Here is a 25,572-nt window from a genome sequence, read left to right on the forward strand (position 1 = left end):
AGAAGAATCAACATTTCCAAAGAACCACCATCGTTGGAACAGGTCAAAGCCTAAGAATATGTTTTCTTTTCCTATGATAGAAAAAAATATTACCAGGGGCCAGCCTGTGGCACAGCGGTTAAGTTCATGCACTCTGCTTCAGCAGCTTGTGGTTTGCGGGTTCAGATGCCAGGCATGGACCTACACACCACTCATCAACCACGCTGTAGTGGGGTCCCACATACAAAGTAGAGGATGATTGCCATAGATGTTAGCTCAGGGCCCATCTTCCTCACCAAAAACAAACAGACAAAACAAAACAACAAAATATTACCAGAGACTGCCCTTCTGAGCAAGAGCTGTAAATATGGGTTGTGAGAAGTTTATGAATGCAAAAAGCAAATAGTAGAAAGAACATGAATGGAAAGTGAATTAAAACACTATCGGAATTTGGAAGGTTAGCTCTTCATGAAAGGAATTCTCCAACCAGAACCCAACTAAACATGCTGATTACGGTAACCAGATTCTTATGAGACATCTATGTCTCTCTGTTTTGCCAAATATAAGAATAAATTATCTATTATGCTTATGGACTCTAAAACTTTACCCACATGTGCATTGTATCTACAACAGCTGTGCCACGGCCACTCCATACCATGACAGAGCCTGGAGCAGGCCACACCCTTGACAAAGGGTGGATGAAAAGGCTGAAATCAGAGAAAGGAAAAGTTGGTTAGGGTTGACTTTGAAACCAAGATCAAACAAAAATGACCTCTTGAAAGTCTCCAAATCAAATCCATTTTAAAGTGCAGGAGATAAAGGCGAAACCTACACTGTGAATAATTGCCAAATGAGGGGGTTAATTTAAAAACTATACAATACATCATTGTACATGATACAATATCAAAGCACACTTAATACGCTTGGCCTTCAGAGTTGGATATGGATATGGATAGAAGGGAGTTTTCTTTTTTTAAAGATTGGCACCTGAGCTAACGTCTGTTACCAATCTCTTGTTTTTCTTTTCTTCTTATTCTTCTCCTCAAAGCCCCCCAGTATGTAGTTGCATATTCTAGTTGTAGGTCCTTGTGGTTGTGCTGTGTGGGACGCCTCCTCAGCATATTCTGATGAGAGGTGCCATGTCTGCGCCCAGGATCTGAACCGGCAAAACCCTGGGCCGCCGAACTGGAGCACGCAAACTTAACCACTTGGCCACGGGCCAGCCCCAGAATGGATGTTAATTCCTGGTTTTCTTATAGCAAACATACCACTTTCATTATAGGACACACACACAACAATACAACTTACTATATGTGTGTAACTGAGGATTGCCACTCAACAATTTCATTTTAAGTTATGAGCTTTGAAGACATCTTTACATTTAAACTGCAATCCGTGAGAGTATCAAATTATTATTACTAATACACTTCACGTTTTACGACACGAGTGCCCAACTCATTTCAAACACTGTGTGTTCCCTCACACAGAGAGACAGGTATCCCAGGGGCACTTAGCTTTTCTGCCAAGGCTGATAGCTGGCTTTGCCAATTCTCAGCCACTGAGGTTGTGACTCCTGCCTGAAGTGAAGGTTGGGGTTTGCTTTGTCTGTTAAGTTCTTAAAGTTTTAAATCAATGTAAGGAGCACTTTCATTAGTTTCAGAGAAAACTATTGTCCCATAAAATGCCTGCACCTACCACAGCCTGAGGTTGAAATTATTTTGAGACTCTAGACTTGGGCCAATTTCAAAAAGTGGGTGTAGGGAATTCTTCTGAAAGTTTCATAGAACAAGCAGCTTGAGTTCTTCCTCCAGCAGAGGAAGGTATGGCACACGCATAATTATACCTTTTCAGAGGGTTCATAATGGGAAACTTGAAAGTGTTGGGGATCAGTGAGCTCAATTTTATTAGAAAGCATAAGCCCACAAACTACTCCCCAATGGACAATATATTGGATTACTGGAGGCAGAGGTAGGAAATTATGATTGATATTAAATCCAAAAAGGTTTTGAAGTAGTAAACATATAGTGATGTTATGTATCAAAGCAATATTACAAATGTGTCATGATGATACCGAATGGTGAAGAAAAGCCTAACTGATGTTATTAACCTTCTTGAGGGACAGATAGTGACTTTCTACATATGGCATGTTTACAGGGCACAGCCCTGATATATTTAAACATCTACTATTCACGCTCTCAAGTCTTCTCCATGTACTTGTGCATTTCAACTAGAAATAGAACCGTGCTATAAAATATCCTAGCTTCTCTTTTGGCTTATTATTCTGCAATCCATCACTCTTTATTTTATTACCTCATGATGACCTGGAAGGGAATAGCCACAACTCCCCAGCTTTAGTTAGAGATAATCTCTGCAAATAAAACAAGGTTATAGCTCCTTCGGCTGCTGCAGCAGGAATACAAAGCCAAAACGTCAGCTATTCTGGGCGCTGTCCTCCTTTAGGATCCCTTGTTCAGCTCAAAGTAATCTCCCAGGTGTTGGGAATGGACAGCTTTCTTTCCAATGTGTGGGCATAAGCAATGGTTCTAAAAATTGCATAAACAACGCTCTTGCATTTTAAGTTGCCTGCTCAAAGGACAGGTCTTTTTATCATCCTGAGTGCTTTCAATAAATCACCTAAAAGCTTCCAGTGTAAATGAAATATATTCTAATCCTACGCTCACCACATCCGTGGGGCTTCTCTGAAGGTCAGTGTAACTCCACCTCTCAGTTCTTGAACTTTACTTGAACGTGCTTGTGTTACAACCTGCAGAGCTACTTTCTAATTAGGATTTTACCCACATTACATAGTTTAGCGATGGGGGGAGGCTGAGGAGAGTGAAGACTTGCTCAGCTCCTACTATGCACCGAGCCCTGTGCTAAGGGCTCTCATATCTATCTTGGCTCACCCAATCCTCATGCAAACTTATAAGGCTGTTGTTATTTACAAATTAAGGAAACTGAAGCACAGAGTGGTGAGCCATTTGGCTAGTAGGAGAGAAAAATTAGATTTGAACAAGACTTGTCTGACTCCAAAGGTTATGTTTTTTCACTAAACTTCCCATTTGCTTAAGACGTCATTTTATTGTTTTTTGTGCGAATATCTGTCTAAATAGAGATCTTCCTTTGCATGTACAGAGTTCCTGTTTTTCCACTCATTTGTTTTCCAGGATGACTACCACAGGCCTTAAACTGTAGGCGCTCTGGAATGCTTGTCGACTAGCTTGGTTCTGTATTTTGATAAAACAATTACTTAATATATAATTGACCTTAACTAAACAAAGTAAATACAGAAAATTTTTCCCATCTGATAATAAGTGCCAACTTTTCATCTCTGAAAGTTAGTATAGGGGCTGGCCCGGAGGCAGAGCAGTTAAGTACAGTGCGCTCCACTTCGGCGACCCAGGTTCAACGGTTCGGACCCCAGTCATGGACCGACACCACTCATCAAGCCATGCTGTGGCATTGACCCACATACAAAATAGAGGAAGTCTAGCACAGATGTTAGCTCAAGGCTAATCACCTTCAAGCAAAAAATAAGAGGAAGATTAGCAACAGATGTTAGCACAGAGTGAATCTTCTTCACCAAAAAAAAAAAAAGTTAGTATAGAATAAGTTTGTGCATCGCTTTTTGTGAAGGACTGAAGGTGGTAAGAATACCCTTTCTCAGAAATCATCATGTGCAACAGGCAATCCAACCTTGTCATGAGCCTGATAATTAAAGGAGACATATGTCCAAGAAACTGAGACACAGGAATTACAACGTCTCTATGCTCATGCAGTAAGGTACAAAGAGCTAAGAAGTGGACAAATGCCACTTAGTTTCTTGAATTGTACTTACATAAACTATATCATCTCCTGTCACCCAAGCAAATTGCAATGTTTTTTATTTAAAATTTGTTGGGTGATTCTCTCTGTCATTAGGAAAATTACTCACATAGTTAGGACTGGAGAAGAGTTCGCTTGCAGATGGCCTTTCCTGAGACTATGTGAATGCACACAGCACTTTCGCTGTTCTCTTTCTTGCTGTGGAAATACGCTCCCAGGGCCACAACAGGCAGGCTTGGATCTGTGTGGGAATTGTCTGGGAAATGCATGCTTTCCAAATTCAACTCAGATAAAGCCCTTTCTATTCAGAGCTTTTCACAGTTACTGCTCCACATCTCTGGATACATGGACTCTTCCCTGCACAGATGGAACTACTATCTGAAACTAGGACCTGTCATCCATCCATCTATCCATCCATCCATCCATCCATCCATCCATCTTTCCATCTATCCATTCATTTATCCACTTATCCACCCATCTGCCCACCCTTCATCCATACATCCATTTATCTATCCATCCATCCACCCAACCACCCACTCCTCCAGCCATTCATCTATTTATCCATCCATTCAGCTATCCATCCATCCATTTATTTATCCATCCATCCATCCACCCCTCACCCCTCCACTCATCCATCCAGTTTCTTCCATGGACCAGGAACACTGCTGGGTGCTGGTGGTTCTGAAGGAAGTGTGACAGTTATGGCACTGCCCCTAGGATGCTGGCTTTCTATTGAGAGAGGAGTACATATTAAATTAGTAACCAAATAAGAATAAAATTGGGATAATTCTTTTCAAGGAGAAAAATAAGGTGAGTCATGAATGGATTGTAAGGGACCCTAGCGTGGTTGGAGCACCAGAGAAGTAGGACTTATGGGAGTGACTTTCCAACTGAGACCTAAAGAATACATGACATTTAACCAGAAGAAGAAGGATGGGACTGGTGTTCCAGGCAGAGGAAATAGCATTTACTAAGGCCCTGAGGTGGTGAAAAGCTCAGCCTTATTGTTAAAGAAATAAGGTGGTGCCGATTGAGCCTAGGGAGTTTCCCCGATGAGGCTGGAGTTACAGGTAAAGGCAGGCCCCCAGGGCATCATCACCCTGTTGAGGATGTGGGGTTTACCCAGAGCACAATGGGAGCATGTTGAGTAGGGGAATGACCAGATCAGACTGTGATTTTCCACCTCTGTTGAGGTTGCTCTCTGGAGGGAAATAGGAAAAGAGCAGAAAGGCAGGCAGGTGACTTCAACTTTCATGGAACAGTCTCTGAACCTCTCGTTCCCCACGTCTGCTCACAGTTCCCAGGGCTCAACTTGAACTACCTTACATGGAGGCCCTGGCTATTTCTGCCAGCCCAGTCAAAACTAAGAATCTTCTTTCAAAATGTTCCGAACAACTGTGAACCTAATGTGGGCTTACCACATTTAAGGGACAGCCCCTGCTTTTTCACCTAAGAGAAAAATATACAATATACTTACATGAAAATTTAAATTGTGATGGGATGGAATGACCCTAAGGTCGTCAAGGCAAATGTTTTTCACAGACTTTGAATACCAAAAGAAATTACCGATTGCTTAAACTACACTTCACTTTATATATTTTGCTCCAAATTTCTAATGTCTTAAGAGATGGAGATATAACTATTCAATGACAGAAAACTGGAATAACTGGATATATTATGTCATTGCCTATTGAAGCTTTCTATTATTTTAGTACCATTTTTAAACCAGATAAGGCAACCCATTATTTTAGCATCGCTGTAAATCCAGTGAGTAACAGAGTGTGGATTTTTTTTTCAGTTTTGTCTTTTTTTAGTTTAATTTTTGTTTCACAACTGGTAACTTTTTATATATTGGCAGTGCATGCCTTATTGTACATGTCCATTCACTGTCAATTAACTATACAGGAAAAAAAATAAGAATCTTGCCTACATTTCTTTAGATTGGAATTTTTCAAATGAGATATTCTTACTTAGTTTTCCTATAATTTCACAGAAAATACAGAAAAGAGAATGTGAAACTAGCACTGTTTTGCTACTAATTTAAAATATGGAATTTACTTGATTAAATGTCTTTAAAACACAAACGCTATTCTTCCCCAAAAAACCCCACAGTAAAACAAACCCTTGAGCAGTGAAAAATATGTGCAGTAAAGGACAACGGATGAGCGTCATTATGAGACAAAGGAGTCAAATCAGTAAAAGTGATGCATACCTCGAATAACTGGGGAATGGAGTACCAACAGAAGCGCAAATGCAAGTGATGGCTTCTGGTTGAGTTCTGAGGCTGAGGGAACCTGAGAGTTGGGGCGAGATTACTGAAGATGGCCGTTTCCCAAAATGAGCAAGGGCAGGACTCCACTGAGAGTATATATTCACTTTAATACCGTCTGGCCTCAGGCCTACAGATGACGACTCCTGGATTTCTCCTTCTGGAGTGATTTAGAGTAACCACACTCACCAACACTGAAAACTCACACACATCCTTGCACACACAAGCCCCTGAGTGCCAACTTATTCCTGTATAATAAGTCATGAAATACAATTTCCAAGCATACTGAGGAAGCATTGCGCTGCTTTTCCTTCCAGGCAAGTGACACAGGAGACTTCATGTTAATCAAATCTGTGACAGAGGCAGGAACAGCCCACCTCAGGGGAGGAAGGTCTGCCTGCACCGGGTCTGACAGCCCCGTCCCCACACAGGCCTGGCCAGGTCTCGTCCTCGAGGTCTAGTTCTTTCCCTAAGTAGGGCTGGGATACTTCCTACTATTTTATCTTTTCATGTTCCTTTTTTCCCCCGCTAGACCAGTGGCTGTGTAAATGATTTTAGTAAAGCACCAGAATTCTTGTTTCTCCATTAAAAAAATCATTTATTCATTGAATAAATTTTTACAGAGACCTTTACTATGTGCCAAGCACTACTGAAAGTGCTGGGGATAAAGCAAGAAAAAGTCAGCAGAAGGCCCTGCTCTACTCTCAATATTTAGCACTGCAGATGGCTTGCTAAGTATTAAGAAATCATTCTTAGCTCCAAACTCCCCTTTTAACCTCTGCTCTGTGATGTTGGGGCTGGAACTTTACAAATCCAATTCTGCTGTGCCACTTGCTCTCTGCTCACCTCTGCCAACAGCCAACGCAATGAAGGACTGGAGACAATGAAAAAGGTAGAAGAACTTGTTCCTTCCTGTCAGATCCCTGTGGACTTCCTGTCTGTCCCCTGTGGACTTCCTGTCTGCTCCCTGTGAACTTCTTGTCTGTCCCCTGAGGATTTCCTTTCTGCCCTCTGTGGACTTCCCGTCTGCCCTCTGTGGACTTCCCATCTGGTCTGCTCCCTGTGGACTTCCTGTCTGTCCCCTGTGGACTTCCTGTCTGTCCCCTGTGGACATCCTGTCTGCCCCCTGTGGACTTCCTGTCTGCTCCCTGTGAACTTCTTGTCTGTCCCCTGAGGATTTCCTTTCTGCCCTCTGTGGACTTCCCGTCTGCCCTCTGTGGACTGCCCGTCTGCCCTCTGTGGACTTCTCATCTGCCCCCTGTGGACTTCTCATCTGCCCCCTGTGGACTTCCCATCTGCCCCCTGTGGACTTCCTGTCTTCCCCCTGTTCTGTCAGCCTTGCCTCGCCCTGGCAGTGAGTTTGCTCCAGTGACAGCAGCTGACTGCAGTTCACAGTTCACCTGAAGACCCAGCAGCAGCATGCCCCTCTGAGTCCTAGCACCGGCTGGCCAGCTCCTCCTACTCAGGTATTTGAGCCTAGCTCCCAGTTCTAAATTATAGGAACCCCAACATCTTCCCATAGTTGCCCAGCCCCAGAGGCAGTGGCTGTTTCCTGCATTGCTATCTTGGGGTGCCTTACTGTTCTCTTTTTTAATTTTCCAGTTCTTTAATGCCTACTGAAGGTGTTAAGTTAATTCTCTCTTTTCAATTAATCTGTGTGGTTTCTGTCTCCTAACTGGACTAGGATTGATACAGATAATGATAAAAACTAAGTAGAAAAATGAAGCAGGGGAGGAGAGGAGGAAAGTGTGGAGCAGGAAGAGTAGGCAATTTTAGATGGGGCCAGGGAGGCCCTCATGGTGAAGGTGACATTTAAGAAGGAAAACAGTTACATGTGTGTTAAACAGATATGATCAGGCTACTCTAGGTGAGCCTCAGGCAAAGCAGGATCATGTTTTATAGATCCTGGTTTTATCTGGTCTCCTCTTTTATTCTCACATTCCTTCTCCACCAAGGGGATCCACACGGCTGTTCCCAGCCTGATCTTGGCCATGGAGAAATCCTGGTCATACTGGTGCAGAGATGAGCACCATTCTGATGACTCCTCACAGCAGGTATTCTACTGGCCATGATGAGAGTCCCTGTGAGGCTTCCCTGGGTGGACGGGGAAAGCACCTGCCTCTCAAGAGAAGGACACCAGGAACACCGAACGCTAATCAGAGGGGAGGCCTGCCACCTTCCTCTCCCCACTGCTGCCCAGCCCAGGTCTCCAGGCCAAGGACACGTGTGCTTTATTTTAAAATCTCTGGCACATATTCCAACATTTAAACTCTTTCAATTGGCTCTTCCTCATAAGGAAAAGTAATAGCATCCAGTGTGTTTCAGTGAAAACATCGCTGGACAGAGAATCTGAAGTTCTGTATCCTAGACCTGTGCGAACCCCATCTGGTTTTGTAATATTAGCCAAGCCACTCCACCCCTCTGAATCTCAGGTTCATCACCTGAAAAATAAGGAAAATGGAGGAAGCCATAGATTTTATAATTAAATTTCTCTAATCATCTCATTTTTGTTCACAACTAATGGTAAGCTAATAGGAAAATCTGTGGTTACTTCAAGTATAAAAGATTATCTTATAAAATGTTACTTGATCTTTTTCTAGTGATGAAACACATTCAGTTTTGTCAATTTCAAAATTTATACTATACTCATTCTTAATTAGCATAAATTTATGTAATGATCTAGTGCTTTCAGTTAGTTCTCCATACCTACCTTTTAAATTTCCTAATAACCACCAACTTCAGCTACTCTTTATCCAAAAACCTTACTTTCTCTACAATTTTCCTGCATGCTTACCTAGAGTGACACATTTGTAAGTTGTTATGCCATCACTGGCATTCTCACATAATGACATTTTTCTTTTTAGTCTCATATTATCTCTTCTGACCATGCCCCATGCTGATTCTTCCTCTCTACTCTTGTTTTATTTTCCTGGCTCAGGAACATTTCTCAAAGTCAGTTGAAAGTTTGGCAATATTTCAGACAGTTTCCTAGGATTTATTGGGTGCTTTAGAAAAACTCCTAATGACTCAAGTTCCCAGAGAATCCCTGGAGTTTGTGGCTGGAAATAAAACCTAGTGCAATTCGAACCAGGGTCCTCAGTAAGTCCCCAACCAAGTGGGGAAATTCTTAAACAGAACCGAGAACTGTGGCATTTACAAATTTTCCAACACTGTTGAAAACAAGAGAATAATTAGACTTCAGGAGAAGTGATATGTACTCTACATTAAAGCCTGAACAAATAGAACGCTTTAGACAAGAGGAGCTAAAGTTCATGCAGATTTTGTGCCAAGGACAATTTATTTTTTAATTTTTACTTATTTATTTGCTAAAGTACTAATCTAAGTACAGAACTAGCATGAATTCCTTCAAGAAAATCTAATCCTGTCATACACAACAGAATATATTCCTAAAGAAATGTCATTTAAAAGTATTGACAAATGGGAGTTTTAAAAAACAGTTGTCAGAAACCTTACTGATTAAACCATTTCTGAATAAACTATGTGCTTCAAAAGAAAATTTAAGGTGTTTGGCATTAGTCATGAAAAGAAATCAGATTAAATGGACTATAAAATGAATTTTATATTTATTCATACCTCAAAATCGAAGTTGAGAAGATATAATATTTTTGTTTGTAAATTTGAAATACAATCATTCATTGCAAGAAGAAAAAGAATTTTGCTTAGTGTTAACAGGAACTTGGGGATACAAAGACGAATAAAACAACGTCTCTTAAAGAACTCACAGCCTGATATAAAAAAGCAAACCTGTAAATAAATAATTATGGAATAAATTCCATGTATCTTAATAGAGCCCCCTGATACACTACAAATGGGGCCATTAAGCTCAGAGAAGGCAGGATGCTGAGGAAGGTGGCACTGAGGTGGAAATCAAATGAGAAAGTCATCACACATCATCATCAATGATGATGCAATGGAAATTCATGTAAATGATCTTGCAGGTCCCCACAGGACAGCAACAGGCTCAGGATAAAAAGAAAGAAAATGGTATTGTGATCTAAAGTGCTGGTTCTGGAGTCAGGCCATCTAAGTCCAAAACCACTCTTTTAAGAATTATCTTGGGAATCATCTGTAAAATGGGGATAATAAAGTGGTCTTGGGCAATGATCTGTAAAATATGTTAATAATAGCACGTAGCAGAAACTGACTTCCAGACTGGCAGTGTGAAGAGTGTGGCAGACCCTCTCTCTCCAGAGAAACAACCATTTATCTGCTGAAAATAATGCACACATACACATGCATGCAGGTATGCAAACACACACACACGCAAACCATTTAAAGTCTCTGGAAATTGTCCTAAGGGTGTAAAAAGTAGAGAAACATTAATTGAATTAAATTTAGTAAATCTCGGAAAGAATGATGAAATTGGGTGGCACCTGAGCCATGGTATGGTCACATATTGACCTTGCCCCTGCTCAATGTGACAGAGCTCTATTCCATGCATAGGCAGCCAAGGAGACAGGGGATCCTTATTCCCCCCGACTCTAATAATAGAGCTGTATTTTCATATCAGGAGAATCAAGACATCAGCATCTTTCACCCCCTCAGTTCTATACTGCAGAAGTTCTATTCTAGACAGGCATGGCCATGAAAACTGATTTCTCTTCTGTGAAGTAGTTTCTACTCATAGGGTAAAAACTATACTCTGGACTCAGCAAGCTGAGCATAATGGAGCCCTGAACATTCTCACCTTGACTCTCTTGTAAGGTAGAGGCTTCCAGGCAGGAAGCAAAAGCAGAGAAAGCCAAGAGTTACCATCCTCACTAAGAGCTCCACTCATAGAAGAGAGGTGTCACTCTGGGAAAAGCAGGAGACTACCAACCCCAGCTCCTCAGCAGTAGTGGAGACATTTTGTCCAGGAGGAGAGGCAAGCTGTAAGAACAAGGAGCTTACCTAGAGGGGCTGATTTTATTTGGAACAGAGTGTGCAAAAGTTCATACCTAAGTGCATTGTCAAAAATAATGGAGATCTTGGATGTGAGCAATTAAGACAAAGCTGGCAGCTCCACGATACACATAACAATAAGCAAAACAGTTCACAGACTAGAAGTTTAGCAGACACACTCAGGGAAAAAAACAGCCAAGAAGATTTCTCCTGATGTTGGAGGAGTATAAGAAACAGGCAGCATCCTAATCCTGCAAAAGAACTCTTCTTTAATCAAATCACATTCTGGAGCAATTTATACCCCAGAGTGTTGTAAAAGAGAGAGAGAGAAAAAAAGAGCAATCATCTATCAAGCCGACAGCTGGGTGTGATATCAATAGAGGTAGACCATAGAGGCTTTCAGGATGACTGTGCCTGTGCCCAAGGCTGCACTCTCTGAGAGAAAAACTCAGTGACTGCATGGTGCAGGAAAACAGATTTCACTGAACTAGTCTTGTCAAGTCACTAAACAAACAAGTAAAAGAGAAAACAATAGCAACGAGCCCTGGAATGGCACATGGTGCTCAGCATCTAGAGTTGCTACAACATATTATCTATAATGTTCAGTATTAAGCAAAAATTATGAGACAAGCAAAGAAACAGAAGTGTGACCCATACACAAGAAAAGAAAGACATAATAGAAACTGCTTCTGAGAGGACCCAGATGTTAGACCTAGTAGATAAATACTTCAAAGCAATGATTACAAATACATTCAAAGAAGCAAAGGAAGCTATGTCTAAAGAATTAAAGCAAGTCCTAATGAAAAAGCCTTATAAAATAAACAATAAGAGAAATTATAAAAAGAACCAAATGGAAATTCTGAAGTTGAAAAGTAAAATATCCAAAATGAAAAATTTATTATAGAAGCTTAATAATAGATTTGAACTTTCAACAGAGAATCAGTGAACTTGAAGCTAAACCAATAGAGGTTATGCAATTTGAAGAGCACAGAAGAAAAAAAATGAATGCAATCTCAGAGAAATGTGGTTCACCGTTAAGCAAGCCAATGTATTCATAATGGAAGCACCAAAAAGAAGAGAGAGAGAAAGGAGCAGAAAAAAATATCTGAAGAAATAATAGCTGAATATCTTGCAAACTGACAAAAAACCATTAATGTGAACATTCAGGAAGTTCAGCTAACTCCAAGAAGGATAAACACAAAGATACCCACACTGACACCTATATACAGCATGGAAAAAATGCTGAAAGACAAAGACAGAGGAACTCTTGAAAGCAGCAACAGAAAAACAATCCTTAGGTACAACAAAACTACAACGAGATGAACAGCTGACTTCTTACTGGAAACAATGGGTGCCAGAAGGCAGTAGGGTTACACAGTCAAAGTGCTGAAAGAAAAAGCAAAACAATACAGAACAACAACAAGAAAGCTGTTAACCAACAATCTCTATCCAGCAAATCAAAACCACAAGGAAATACCATTTCATACCCTCTAGGATGGCTATAATAAAGAAGGACAACAAGTACTGGCCAGAATGTGAAGAAATAAGAACCTTTGTAGATTGCTGGGGGAATGCAAAATGGTACAAGTACTATGGAAAACAGTTTGGAACTTCCTCAAAATGTTAAGTATAGAATTTCCATAAGACCCAATAATTACACTCTTGGGTATAAACCTAAATGAAATGAAGCATATGTCTACACAAAACTTGTCCACAAATGTTCACAGAAGAATTATTTACAATAGCCAAGAAAAGTACACACAATAATGTCCATCAACTGAGGAATAGATGAATAAGAAATGTAGTATATGTATACAATGGATTATCATTTACCAATAAAAATAATAAAATATTGATACGTGCTACACGGATGAACCTTGGACACATTATGCTAAGTGAAAGGAGCTAGTCATAAGAGACCACAAACTGTATGCTTCCATTTATAAGGAATAGCCAAATTAGAAAAAGCTATAGAGACAGAAAGTAAATTAGTCGGTGACCAGGACTGATTTGGAGAGGGGAGGAGGTGGGGGAGTGAGAGGAAATGAGGACTTACTGTGAGAGATTCTTTCCGGGGTGATACAGATTTCTAGAATCAGATTATGGTGGTGTTTACACAGCTCTGGGAATACACTTAAAACCATTGAATTATACATTTTCAAGGGATTAAACTCCATGATATGTGAATTATAGTTCAATAAAGCTGGTATTTTAAAAATAGTACCTACCTCTTAGAGTTGTGATCAGGCTAAGTGAGATAACAAATGTGAAGCTATTAGCCAAGTATTTGGTATGTAACACTCATTAAGTTACTATTGTTCCTTCTGCTATTTTCATTGTTATCTTTGTTTCCTACACTGTAAGTTGCCAAGTAATTCTTAGAAAGCACCCACTGTGTGACATACATTTCTGTGTCTGTGGTTGGTAATCACAATAGATTTGTGATGTCAGTTTGGTAGAGACATAAGAATAACAGATATTACTTTAAAAAAAATCTTATTTAGCAACATAAAAAATATTTTGTGTCAAGATACTTGGTGGCAATACCAGGATGACTTTAGACATCTTTTTCAGGTTTACGGATCTTGTCTAGTTTAACTATACTTGGGCTTCATAAACAAATGCTAATCTCTTAACATTCACAGATGGTGTTATCAAGGACTCCTTGAACTTGACAGATGTTAGAAGTCTTCCCTGGGGCAGCTTGTTACTCCTCCGTTTCTGGGCATCACGGCTCAATTCTACTATGAGAATTTGGCTCGGACAATCCTCCCTCCAGAAACCCACGCTGAGGTTGCCACCCCGCCACCCCCGCCCAAGGCAGGATGAAGCACGGTCCTCTGAGCTCTCCTAGCACCAATTTGTCCTCATGTCATTATGTCATCACTCTATAGTGAAATCACCCATGCCCTGCCCTTCTCATCAGACAGTAGCCAGCTCTGGCAGGCTTTGGGAACACACAATCTGAAACTCATTCATTATTCACATTTGACCCAAAGTAAAATGCTGTTTTTGGTTTTGCCTTTCTTCTTGAGGAATATTTATTTACTATAAATAGGATCACAACATCAACTATTAACTTTCACAGCCTTCCTCATCTCACTTATTAGAGGGCTACAGCAAAGTTTTCCCAAACTCAAAATCTGAGAACCGGGAAAAGAAAAAATTTATCTGTGTGGAAACTGCATTTCTCAGAACTGCACGGTCTCACAATTGTAAGCCATTTTCTCTAACTGAGTGATACACAATATTAAACTCTTAACTAAGCAATGTATTTTAACTTAAAAGTAATATTCCCATTCTGTAGATGAAATAGGAAGAATGCAAGATGGACTACTTCCCACAACCAGGGACCTTGTTTGCAAAGTGCTCTCCACTGGGGTCTGCAAAGGTGTGTGAGCAACAGAGCAAAAAAAGGGAATTCTGCTGCCTCCCGACTCCCATCAGACATGGGTCAACCAGAAACTCTGAAAAATAAAGCTTAAATGAAATCTACCTGGAACATTACGTAGAAGCTGAAAGAACCAAGAAGAACAATAGTGACAAAGGAGCCATCCCTACTGTAAAAGACCTGCTATTTTTCCTCACAGGTTAACAGATTTGGAGGACGAGGGGTGGAGCAACCATCCGCCAAGAAAGACATAACAGACTTAGCAGCTACTGCAGGGAACTTTCCCATTCAATATTTTTATTATCCTGCAAAAGACCGAGAACTTTTTATCCTCCTTTTTTCTTCATTAAAAGGCCTTTGATTTGTCCTATCACATGGCAAATATTCCTGAACCTCACACTCCTGAGTCTAGTTGAGGTCATGTTTGTAACGACCATCTACAGACGGAATGTCAGTGAAGCTGGAATTAAGGTACTTGGTAGACTAATGATGAAGGCATACAAATGTCTATTCCAGGGACCAAATATTAAGTTCCAGTGTTTATTATCCAGAGGAGTCTTTTTTCCTGGTCTTCTCACTTCTTTATCTTTCATGTAGTTGAACACTTACAACTTTTGCTATTAATTCCCATTGAGTTCAAAAAGAGCCAGAAGTCTCAAGCTGTTGCCAGCCAACTCTATTCACGGGACTGACTCCAGGGCATGGCTCAGCCACGGTGAGAGAGCCCTGGCTCACAGAGACCGGGGGCATCACCAGGCCTGCATCCCTGCTGGGTTAATGCGAAGCACCTCACCCAGTCTCCATAAATTCAAGGGGACTGAGCTCTGAAGGGCATGGCACACCTCATTACCACACAGATGGCTTCCATTTCTGGTTCCAGCCTTTGTTGAAGAAAGCCCAAGAAGAGATACCTCCCTTTAGTGCATATCATGAAGACTTCTAGTCCTTTAATTAAGGAATACCTCCTTTTCTTGGGAGAGGATGGAACAAATCAGCCACACTGTCTTCATGCTTAATAAGTGTGCCAAATAACACCACCCTGTCCTTGGCAACTCCCCATTGTATCCCTTCTCACACCAAAAGCCTTTTATAAATGAAAGCAAACATGGGGCCAACCGATACCAAATTTCCCTAAAAGGCAGAATGTTAATATTTTAAAAAATATTTTGACAGGATTTAGCATTGTCACATATTTAGTATTTTAAGGTGTTGGTTATAAATGTCCCTTCAGTATCTAATATTCACATCCACATCCACAAAATCCTTGTGAGATGTAGGCCAGGAATTCCATCTTTCCATAGAGGGAAAGAAGTTTAAGACAGACTTAAAGAATTTTCTAGAGATGCTTTAATAAATGTTCAAAAGCCTGTTTGCCACACCTTTAACATGGTCAAGACCTTAAAGTGTTTTGATCACACATTTTCACTCTGCTACCTAGCCATGTCTCACTCATCTGTGCCTGACTAATTTGTGCCCAAGGATCTAAGTTTCTTCGAAGCATTTTTCCTCCCAAAATTTGGAAATATTTTAGGAAAAGTAAAAGACAAGCCATTAAGACTTCAGCTTTGGGTCAGCCTGAGGGAAACAGGCATGTTCTCAACTTTGCAGATGTCCCTCACTCTAGGGTCCCAGGAAAGGGGACCACCTGGACCATCGAAGCGATGTTTAATGTCTAATCAGATATTAAGAAAGCAGGAAATGCACCAATAGAATCCTTACTCCAGTAAGACCAGCACTGCCCTGCCATGAATTCATCACCCTGTTTGGAATGAACGCCCTAATTTGTAAACATGTTATCATCATCAGAATGACAGAAGTAAAGAGCTTTCAAGTATCTGATCCAATACTCAACATGGCCGATCAGCTGAGTCCTGTGCTTCTGTTCAAAATGAAGACCTTTCTCCAGGGTTAGTAATGGAGCAGTGAGTTAGAGCAAGACCACCCCCTAAGACGTCAACATCTTCAGACAGGGCCATAAGTTCTTAGGTCCAGTTTCAGAGCGCAGCACTCTCCCTCAATTATTCTACAACAACAACAAAAGGCTGGATGTGTTCGCCATTTCCCAACGGGCCAAACGAGGCAGTGCAACATATCTTAGACAGGACTGCTTAGCAATTTTCTCGGGCTTTTACAGATCAAAGAAGTCTGTCCTACAATAATAGAAGAATGAGCTAAAACATTTCAACAGGAAGCTGTCCTCCTTCCCTTGCATACATCACTGTCCCCACAGCCCCACTACAGGCGGCAAGAGCTGTACTCACCAAACCTTTGCAAGTCGAAAGAGCCACTGAGGAATTTTTGTGGGATCGTAGGGAGCCTTGATAAAAACAGAAATCCTCGGGGGGGAAAGCCTGCACTGACTTAGTGCCTCCCTTTCCCAGCGTCTGTACGATAAATCCAGGAGCCACCAGATTGCGGGAAGTTTTCAAATCCATGTGGAAGTCGTGCCTGAAGCCTTTCAGCCGAAGGTGAAGAGAGTCAACTCCGAGCGGGGCCAGCGCTCTCCTCCTCCTCTGGGAGTGCATGATTTCGTGGGACACGTAGTCCCCATTGTGGTCGACTTCATAGGGAGACACCAGGTCATACTCTGAAAGAGAAAGAGGGGGACTGGCTAAGTAACTTCAGAATTCTGAAAAGAATCAGGAAGTCTTTGAATATAATTTATTACCAGATGACACTTTCACCCAGTAAAAAATGATGGAAGAAATTTCAGCATCTACTCGTCCTCAAATCCAAATTGTAGCAGGCATAAAATTGGAGTTAAATGGGAAAATCTTGGAGGCTGACTGCATGTTGTAGTGATTAAGCCACTCTGTGGCATGCTCTGCTTTGGTGGCCCAGGTTCGTGGGTTCGTAGCCTGGGCGTGTATTTACACCACTCATCAGCCATGCTGTGGCAGCAACCCACATACTAAATAGAGGAAGATTAGCAATGGATGTTAGCTCAGGGCCTATTTTCCTCAGCAAAAAAGAATATAAATAAATAAATTAAAGGGAAAATCTTAAAAGAAGCCTTTAGAGAAATCACTGCTTTGCCTATAATGTGTTATTACCAATCCAGCAAATTCTAAGACACCTCAAAGGAAAAAACAGATCACAGATCAATTAAAACTAAAAATGGACTTTTAGGATTATAGTTTGTAAGTTTTACTCTAGAGTAATTATAATATGTCATCATTTTTATAGTTCTAAACATTCCTTTAGTCATATTCTTTGTCTTTTACCAACATCTTCATTGCTCTAAGAAGTTTTAGCTTAAAAATATCAATAATTTTTCAGAAAACTGTTAAAAAGACAAATGTGATGGGCATTCTTTGCTGCTTAATTTTTTAATATTTAATTATTAACTCATGGAACCTATAGGAGACAGGCAGAATGCACACATATTCCAGATTTCCCAGCTGTGAACATTTGAGAGTGCTCACGTGTGTATTTGCTCCCCAGTGAAACCCACTGCTGACCCTCCAACGGAGATGGTTTCTTGGCACCTGATCATATTTCACACTTCAGGGCCCTATGAAGACATGCTCCACACTCTTCTTCCCACTCTAATTTACAGGCTTCTAGCCTACAAGGCATTCAAATAAATGATTTCTCTTTAAAGAGTCAAGAGCTATCAGATTGCAGGGCACCCATACAAGTCTGCGAGGCTTCAAACACAGACAAGCTTATAGCTTTACGTTCTGTGTACACTTTGAGCCATTTCCTTCTCTATGGAAAGTATGGAGAGAAACTTTGCAGCTCCTTTTATTACCAATGTATGCTGTCAGGAGATTGTTCTGTTAGATGCTTAATCACTGGGGCCCTTTTCTTCTTTAGTGTAGGTTGGACGCGCTTCTTGGAGTCAGAAGATAAAACAGCATCCCACAGAAGTTGCATTTGGTTATAAGTGAACAGCAACTTGGTAATTATTTTTTCTGGAAAAAAGGTTTTCTTCACAAACTCTTTCAGTGCAAATTCTTGTCCACATGTCCCTGTGCCATCCTGGCAGGTAACTGAAGGGTCACACTGGGACAGAGCAGGTGGCAGCCAAGGGACGGAGAAGGCACGTGTTTGCGTTTGGAGGAGGCAGAGAGGGCCATGGATGGTAAGGCAGGGCCTGGAGCCCCCATGCTGAAGCCCATGGCGAGGGAAGGGTCCCAGGCCAGGCAGTCAACCCAATCAAGGGGCAGGATAACCCAGGGCTCGGTTACAGCCTCTGCAACCCCAGGCGCCCCGCTTTCTCAGGAGCTGTGATGTGGGACTCTTCTGGGCCTGTCCCGCCACGCAGGTATGAATGGGCACTTTGAGGGGAACTGGGGAAGTGGGCCGCATGCAGATTAGACAGGCAGCATGTTCTAGCGGGCAACTTGACAACCAACCATCAAGATATACGTCAAAGCAGGGCGGTTGTGTCTGATAGGGCAAAATACAGTGGAGTTGTTTCATGTTTTACTTAGGAAAATGAGAAAGGAAAACGAATGTGGTTAAATTGCATGCAATGATGGAAGAAAGGGGGAAACAAGTCAGGAATTGTGTGTCTGGAGTAAGTATGGGATGGCAGCCTGTGCAGGGCCACGCCAAAAGACAGAATTGAAATGTCATGCCCGGTTCGCTTGCATTACCCAACCCGCCCTCCTCAGCCCCGGCTCTCCAGACTAGGGGAAGGCTGGTGCGATGTGGTCTTGTTATCACCTATCACCCGGGCCTCCAGGGCTCTCACCATTAGGCTGTTTCCATTCCAACAGAGGCTGTGCAGTGCAGAGAGAAGCACGCGGACTGTTCCAAACACTGGCTAATCGACGAATTTACTGCCCATGAAAAGATGATTACCATTTTTAAAAAATCAAATTGTTTCCAGATGATATAAGCCATATTCTTAGGAGCTTGATTTTGGAGGGCATGTAATATCTATCTTTCAAAATAATGACTGATAAGCTCCTTTTACATAAACACATACAGTGTTGTGCTAATAAATGTCTGACAACCAGTTATCTGGGGAGAAAAACCCAGCCTGGATTGTAGCATTTACCAATCTCCCTGGTGTAAGCACTCCCACCGTGGCTGACATGTGATGTCACTGCACACGAGATGCACAGCAGCACACCATTATATGGTATTTCCACCTTACAGATAGCAGACATGCAAATAACCTCAAGAACATAGATAAGAGTAAAACATAGCAAAATAATGATGAGGTGATGATGTTTGAGAATTTTAATTTTTTTGTGTGTGAAGAAGATTGGCCCTGAGCTAAAATCTGTTGCCAATTCTCCTCTTTTGCTTGAGGAAGATTGCCACCGAGCTAACATCTGTGCCAAGTGTCCTCTATTTTGTGTGGGGATGCCATCACAGCATGGCTTGACGAGCTGTGCTAGGTCTGTGCCTGGGATCGGAACCTGCGAACCCTGGGCTGCCAAAGCGAGTGTGTGCACTTAACCAATCCACCACTGGGCTGGCCCCTTAATTTTGTTTTTGATGTGACTTATTTCATGGTGAGTTGATATATTTTAATTTTCAACAATCAGTTCGCAAAATTCCTGAAAAGGTACCCATCAGCTCTGGAGACACCAGCTCTGCACCACTGCAAAGCCGCTCATTGCCATCGGTCACAACGCCCTCCTGAGAGTGACGGAGAAAACGTGTGATGGAAGAAGCCCTGTCTTTGGATTCAGTCCAGTAGTTTTCAACCAGAGGTGACTGCCCTCCCCCACAACAGGAGACAAATGTCTGGAAACGTTATTGTTTGTCACAAAGCAGGAGGAGATAATGGTGCTCCTGGAATCTAGGGGTAGAATCCAGGGATGACATTACACATTCTTCAATGCACAGGACAGACCCCACAATAAAATGCCAATAATGCCAAGGTGGAGGAATCCTGATTTAGTCACAAGGCAGCCCTTAGTATCAAAGGTGTCCTGTCAGTTATGGATAAATGAATGTGACAAAGCTAAAGAATTCAATGAATCAATGAAACCAGCATAGCATTTTATCACACTTGGAGAGAAGGCAATATATAACTGCAATCAACTGAAAATTTTGAACTAAGTTTTAAGCTTATGTTTTAAGATTATAATCCCCAAAACTATTGGCCTGTGATTTCAAGAAAAAATTAGTGAGTTTCTAATCTTTGAGAACCCTTTAAATAAGATCTTGGTCCTCTACAGACTTTTTTAAGGAGAAAAAATTCACACACGGCTGCTCCAGTCAGTTCCCTGGACTACTCGATTCAAGAGGTTTTTTGACCACAGCATCAAGCCCTGGAACACTCTGGTTTCAGACTGTGCGTGAGGTGTGGACCACCTGTGAGTGAGCTGGTCTGGTCCAGCTGCAGAGTGTGGATTTTGCACACTGCATCCTGACTTCAGTGACATTGCACCATGGGCTGAAATATACGGTGGGAGTACTTACCCATGGGAACCAGCAAATGTTACAAACTAGACCTCGAAGAGCCTGTCGTTAAACATTTACAAGCACACCCCCAGGTGAACCTGAAAGAAACTGCTGTGACTCATGATAGGTGAATGCGTGAATGTAAATCAATATAAACCGGCAGCATGCACACATGCACACACGCACGCACGCACGCACACAGAGTCTATCATGTCCAGCGAAACGAAGCTCTAAAGAAGTTCCAAACCTCGCCCTGGAGGCTCAGTGTGCTCTAGAATTAGAAAGTTAACAAAGTTTGTGATGCTCCTGCTCTTAACAGGAGCCACTATGTTTACTACAAAGGTAAATTTACAGGGAAAAGCATTCAAGTCTCTTATTAAGGAAGAGCAATGCTGAACTAGCCAAAATGAAATGGGTGTACTTAATATCTGAAAATAGAATTGATCTCAGTTTAGTTAGCATTGTTGCCTCAGAGAATACATGGAGTTCTCTTTCCTATTGCATAATTATTTCAGACACTAGCAAAATTTGCAATATAGTTTGAAATCTGTGTCAAACAAAACTCATGGCCAAAAGAGTTATTTCAGAGACAGTTTTTACAATGAACACCTAGATATCCAACAGTAAACTGACCCCAGTGTCACATGGTGCACTCCAGTTTTATTCTAGATCAAGAGGTAACTCTGCTGAGCAAAAAGGCTCTTTGCTCTGGTTGTGCAGAAGCCTTCCAGTGACACGCACTCTCTGAACTCAGAAGACGTAAAACACACACAAATGCAGGATGAGGCTGGTGTGTCCACTAAGCTAGAACTTCACTGATGATGGTTGCACCTTCCTCTTCAGTTTCTAGCCAAGCGAGGTAAGTGGTTGTCATGGAAACACCAGGCTTCTGACACTAGCTGAGGTGCCAGGTGTACAGAGCGGCATGCCAGCCAGGCTGGAGTCCAGCTCCCAGGAGTGCATCCTCTGGGGTGGGGAGCACTTTTAGGCAGGAACTCTTGGCTTCTTCTCCTGGAAATAAATGTTTCTCTGTCTGAAATGCTCCTCTCTGAAAGAAAACTTCATAAATGCTACAAAGTACTCTGAAAACCTTCTGAGACCTTCAGGAATTTTCATGATTTTTGAGAACTGGAATTTTTACAAAAATCTTTTTGAAAAAAGTTGGGCAATTAAGTTCCAATATGGATAATTATATTGTAGAATGCATCCTCAGAGAAACGTTAAGGGAGACAAAGGCAACCCCAAGAAGCTGAGCTTTTAAACAGATAATTAACTTTCTCTTGCACAGACTCAGGGCAAGTAATTTATAAACATTTTATATCATTTACATCTAGCGCCCTCTGGTGGTCCTGAAGAGGTCCTATGTTCCAGCATGCATCTGATTTATCACTTTATTTATAGACTACTTATACGTTCACTTATATGTCTCTATAGCAGACACTTCCAATAGTTAATGCAAATACTATATTCTTGGTTTTATGTAATTTTATCAAGACGAAGGGACTATATACAGGACTTTTGAATTATAAACTCTTTAATTTTCTAGATTTTTCTGAAGATAATTTTGGAATAATCAAACTTAGTCCTTCCTCTAAAAGTCATTATTAATATCTGATGGAAATTGATTATTAGAAATGATACAAAGTAATAATATGTAGCAATTGCCAAAGGATTAGGGTTCAGAGAAACGCCACCCAGCAAGTGACGTTCCACACCTGCTCTCCGATTGACCCTGATGCAGCCCAGGACACAGGTCCATTCGGAGGAGACACGAAATTCACACACGCCGCTTGTGAGCAGTAAACCCTACATTGCAAAAGGGTCAGACTTGTTTTTATGCCAAACCAAGCAGAGGACATGGACATTGCTTGTGATGTCACAGGAGGCTAATTACCCGACTCTATGCACTATTACGTTTCAGTCAGGTCCCAGTTCTTGAAGAGCAGCAACTTTGATACTAAGATGATAATTATTGAGCAAAAATGACGGTCTTCTGATAGTGAAAGAGAGAGAGACTTCAGAATGAAAATCAGGAGGAGGAGGAAGGGGTGGAGGATGAAGAGGAGAGCGTGGAGAAAGGAGTAACACTCTATAATTGCTTTGATGAGCACATTGACACAACCTCTAGGTTCTTCCTTGGCTCTTTAAATTGTGAATAAAATATATTTCCTTGCCTTTTCCTAATGTTTCTGGTTACAGATTGATCAGCTGTTAGTGTTTTACAAGGGAATACAAAATAAATATTGGCGAAAGTCCACTCACGGGTGTTCGCTCGTACAGTAAGGAAGCACAGAGCGTCTTAAAAGTGAGTTCACAGCGTCTGAACTTTCGCAGCACCGTGTAAAGCAGAATTAGGGAGTTTATGAGCTGCCACATTGCACAGATTAGAACCCCGCCTCTCCCCACGGACTTACCGCCCTTTTCCACCCAGCCCGGCCGCTCCGCGGCACCGGGAGGACGCCGGACGCTGGGGCTCCCCGGCGAGGCCGCTGCGGGTCCCACGGCGCACGCAGGTGCCTGCTGGAAAACAGCGGCGACACCTCGGTGAGACGGGGCACTGCGAGAGGGGAGCCGCGGGGGACCCTGCCCCCGCTGCGGGGGACTCACCTGCACACCCACCTGTGCCAGCAGCAGCACCCAGAACGCTGCACAGCCGGGGCCCCGCATGGCCCGGCCGCCTCGCGCGCCCTGCCGGCGCTGCGCCTCTGCAGGCAGAACGCAGGGCTTCATCCAGCGGCGCTCGGAGGGCCCCGGGGTCGTGGGATGGTCCCCAACCCGGCAGCGTGCAAGTGGGCACGGATGACCCGACTCGACCGGCGCGCAGGAGGATTGCCCTCACTGACTCCACCGCCCGCGCTGAAGTTATTACTGCGGCTCCGCGCCGCGCGGGGGGCGGAGTGGCGGCGGCGGCGGAGCACCCGCCCGCACCGTGGGAGAGGGGGGAGGGGGAGTGCAGGCAGGGGGAGACGGGAGGAGGGGAGAACGGGTGGAGGACAGGAGAGGAGAAAGGAGGGAGGAGGCAGGAGAAAGGGGGCGGCGGGGTGGGGCGCGAGGGCAGGAGGATTGGGGAGGACCAGGACGCTCCCCGGGCCGCAGTCTGCGCCTCGCGGGCCACCCCGTGGGTGCGCCGGTGGAGAAGGGGCCCCGGGGCGCGGGGAGGTGAGCAGGTTGGGCCGCCCGCTCGGGCGCCCTCCAGACCTGTGTCCTGCTGCTGGACTGGCCCCTCGTTACACTGCTCCCTGTTCTTCTCAATCCCCGCCCGGAGGGCCGGACCTGCGGGGCCCAAGGCCAAACACCTGCCGCCTGCCAGGTGCGGCGTCCGGACCTCTGGGTCCGTGCAGATCTGCGTATACACGAATGTGCGTCGCTCTCGGGCGTGTGAAGTGATGGGAGACGACGGGGTCGGGAGAGCTCAGTCTTCCGCGCAGTCTGCCCCGGGAGGTGGCTGAGCTCCTGGCCCCGGGGTCATGGCTGCGGCCACCCTGAACTGGTCTATTCTCCAGTGCCTGACCTGGGGCCGCTGGGGGCCTGGGTGCTGCCCATGGATCAGGAGGCCTCGGGGCCGCGGGTCGGTCCGGGCTGGGCCAGGGCTGGGCTGCTATGCCGGCAGTGCGAGGGGGCCGAGGAAGCAGCAGGCGCGCTGCCACTGCCCTGGCAACAGGCCCAGCTGGTGTTCCATATCTCTCCATGGCGTTTTTCGTGTGCAGTCACACGTGTGCATTTGAATGCGGGCGCAGGTGTACATGAGCTTGTGTGTGCACGTGCATGCATCAATGCCTGCTTGTCTGTGCACATGTGAGCATGTCTGTATGCTTGTGCTTGAGTGCAAGTGTGTGCCAGTGCATGAGTGCACGCGCAGATTGGTGTCTGTGACCTTCTGCTCCACTGGCTGCGCTCCCACCTCCTTGACCACTTACCTCCTGCTGGGCCTGGGCTCTGCACTCCTGCTCCAGTGGTTCCAGTGTCCCTCATGTTCTGTTTAGCTCAGCTTTGCGTGTTTTGCACATTTTGGAGAACAGGGTGGACAGGGAAATGGTGGCAGTGGTGTCTGGCCTCCTTTGCCCAGCTAGCCCTGAGCCTGTAGGTGCCTCTTGCTTTTGTCAGGCCTAAAGTGTCAGGCATCCTGGGCCAGGACAGCAGAACCCCCGCTGGCCGTGTAGAGGCTGGCTCCTGTTCCACATTTCTCCCCTCTCTCTCTCATATTCATTTATTTGAAAATAGTCTTCAGAAGTGCAAACGTTTTTACATAAAGTCCTGCATTGGGGTGGCCTTAAAACGCCTGCCTCCCCCTCCCCCAGTTCTTGACAATTGTCTGCCTCAGTGGACAGGGAAGCAGGCTTGCAGATGGAAACTGGAGGCTGGGGTTGTGGGGAGCGCCAGGGTCTGGTAAGGGTTCTGCAGGCGGCAGAGGTTGTCTTTGTCCTGGGGACAGGACGTTGCCTGATGGTAAATGGGGATCTCTAATTGTCTCTAATTATGTTGAGTGTAACCTGAAAGGGAGTCAGATTCTCTGGGTCTAGCTAAGATCCCCTGAAGAAACCCAGGGGCTCTCTTTTTATAAGTTCAAAAAGATGGAATGAAAGAATGGCTGATATAAAGGGATTCACTTTTAGGATTTCTTTTTTTTTTTTTGAGTAATACCAAAATGCATCTCTTTCCATTTTGAAGAAAGATAACATCTCTAGATGACAGGGACGGAAGGCAAACTCCAGCTCTGGGGTCCAGTTGGGAGCTGAAGATGAGGGGAACTGGTGGAGTGGGTGTAAGAAAGGCCATGGGACACAGAGGAGTAATGTGATTTGTGATTTCTGGTAAGATGTATATTTGGTCTTAC

General features: G+C 43.4%; 1 protein-coding gene across 3 annotated transcripts in view; it reads right to left on the reverse strand.

Annotated features, from left to right (window-relative positions):
* Positions 1-23,607, reverse strand: part of ADAMTS16 (ADAM metallopeptidase with thrombospondin type 1 motif 16) — a 156,080-nt gene extending 132,473 nt beyond the window's left edge. The window contains exons 1-3 of one of the 3 annotated variants that reach the window (XM_044779502.2): positions 23,358-23,607; positions 23,153-23,255; positions 16,628-16,953 (exon numbers count right to left, since the gene is read on the reverse strand). In XM_044779502.2, the coding sequence (XP_044635437.1) occupies positions 16,628-16,953; positions 23,153-23,255; positions 23,358-23,468 (540 nt within the window). In that variant the 5' untranslated portion in view covers positions 23,469-23,607. Of the gene's footprint in view, positions 1-16,627; positions 16,954-23,152; positions 23,259-23,345 lie in introns of all 3 variants that reach the window. The other 2 variants (XM_014828468.3, XM_044779500.2) reach the window with 2 other exon arrangements.
* Positions 23,608-25,572: the final 1,965 nt, after the last annotated feature.

Source organism: Equus asinus, chromosome 10 (genome assembly GCF_041296235.1).
Source record: "Equus asinus isolate D_3611 breed Donkey chromosome 10, EquAss-T2T_v2, whole genome shotgun sequence".
NCBI classification, from domain to species: Eukaryota; Metazoa; Chordata; class Mammalia; order Perissodactyla; family Equidae; genus Equus; species Equus asinus.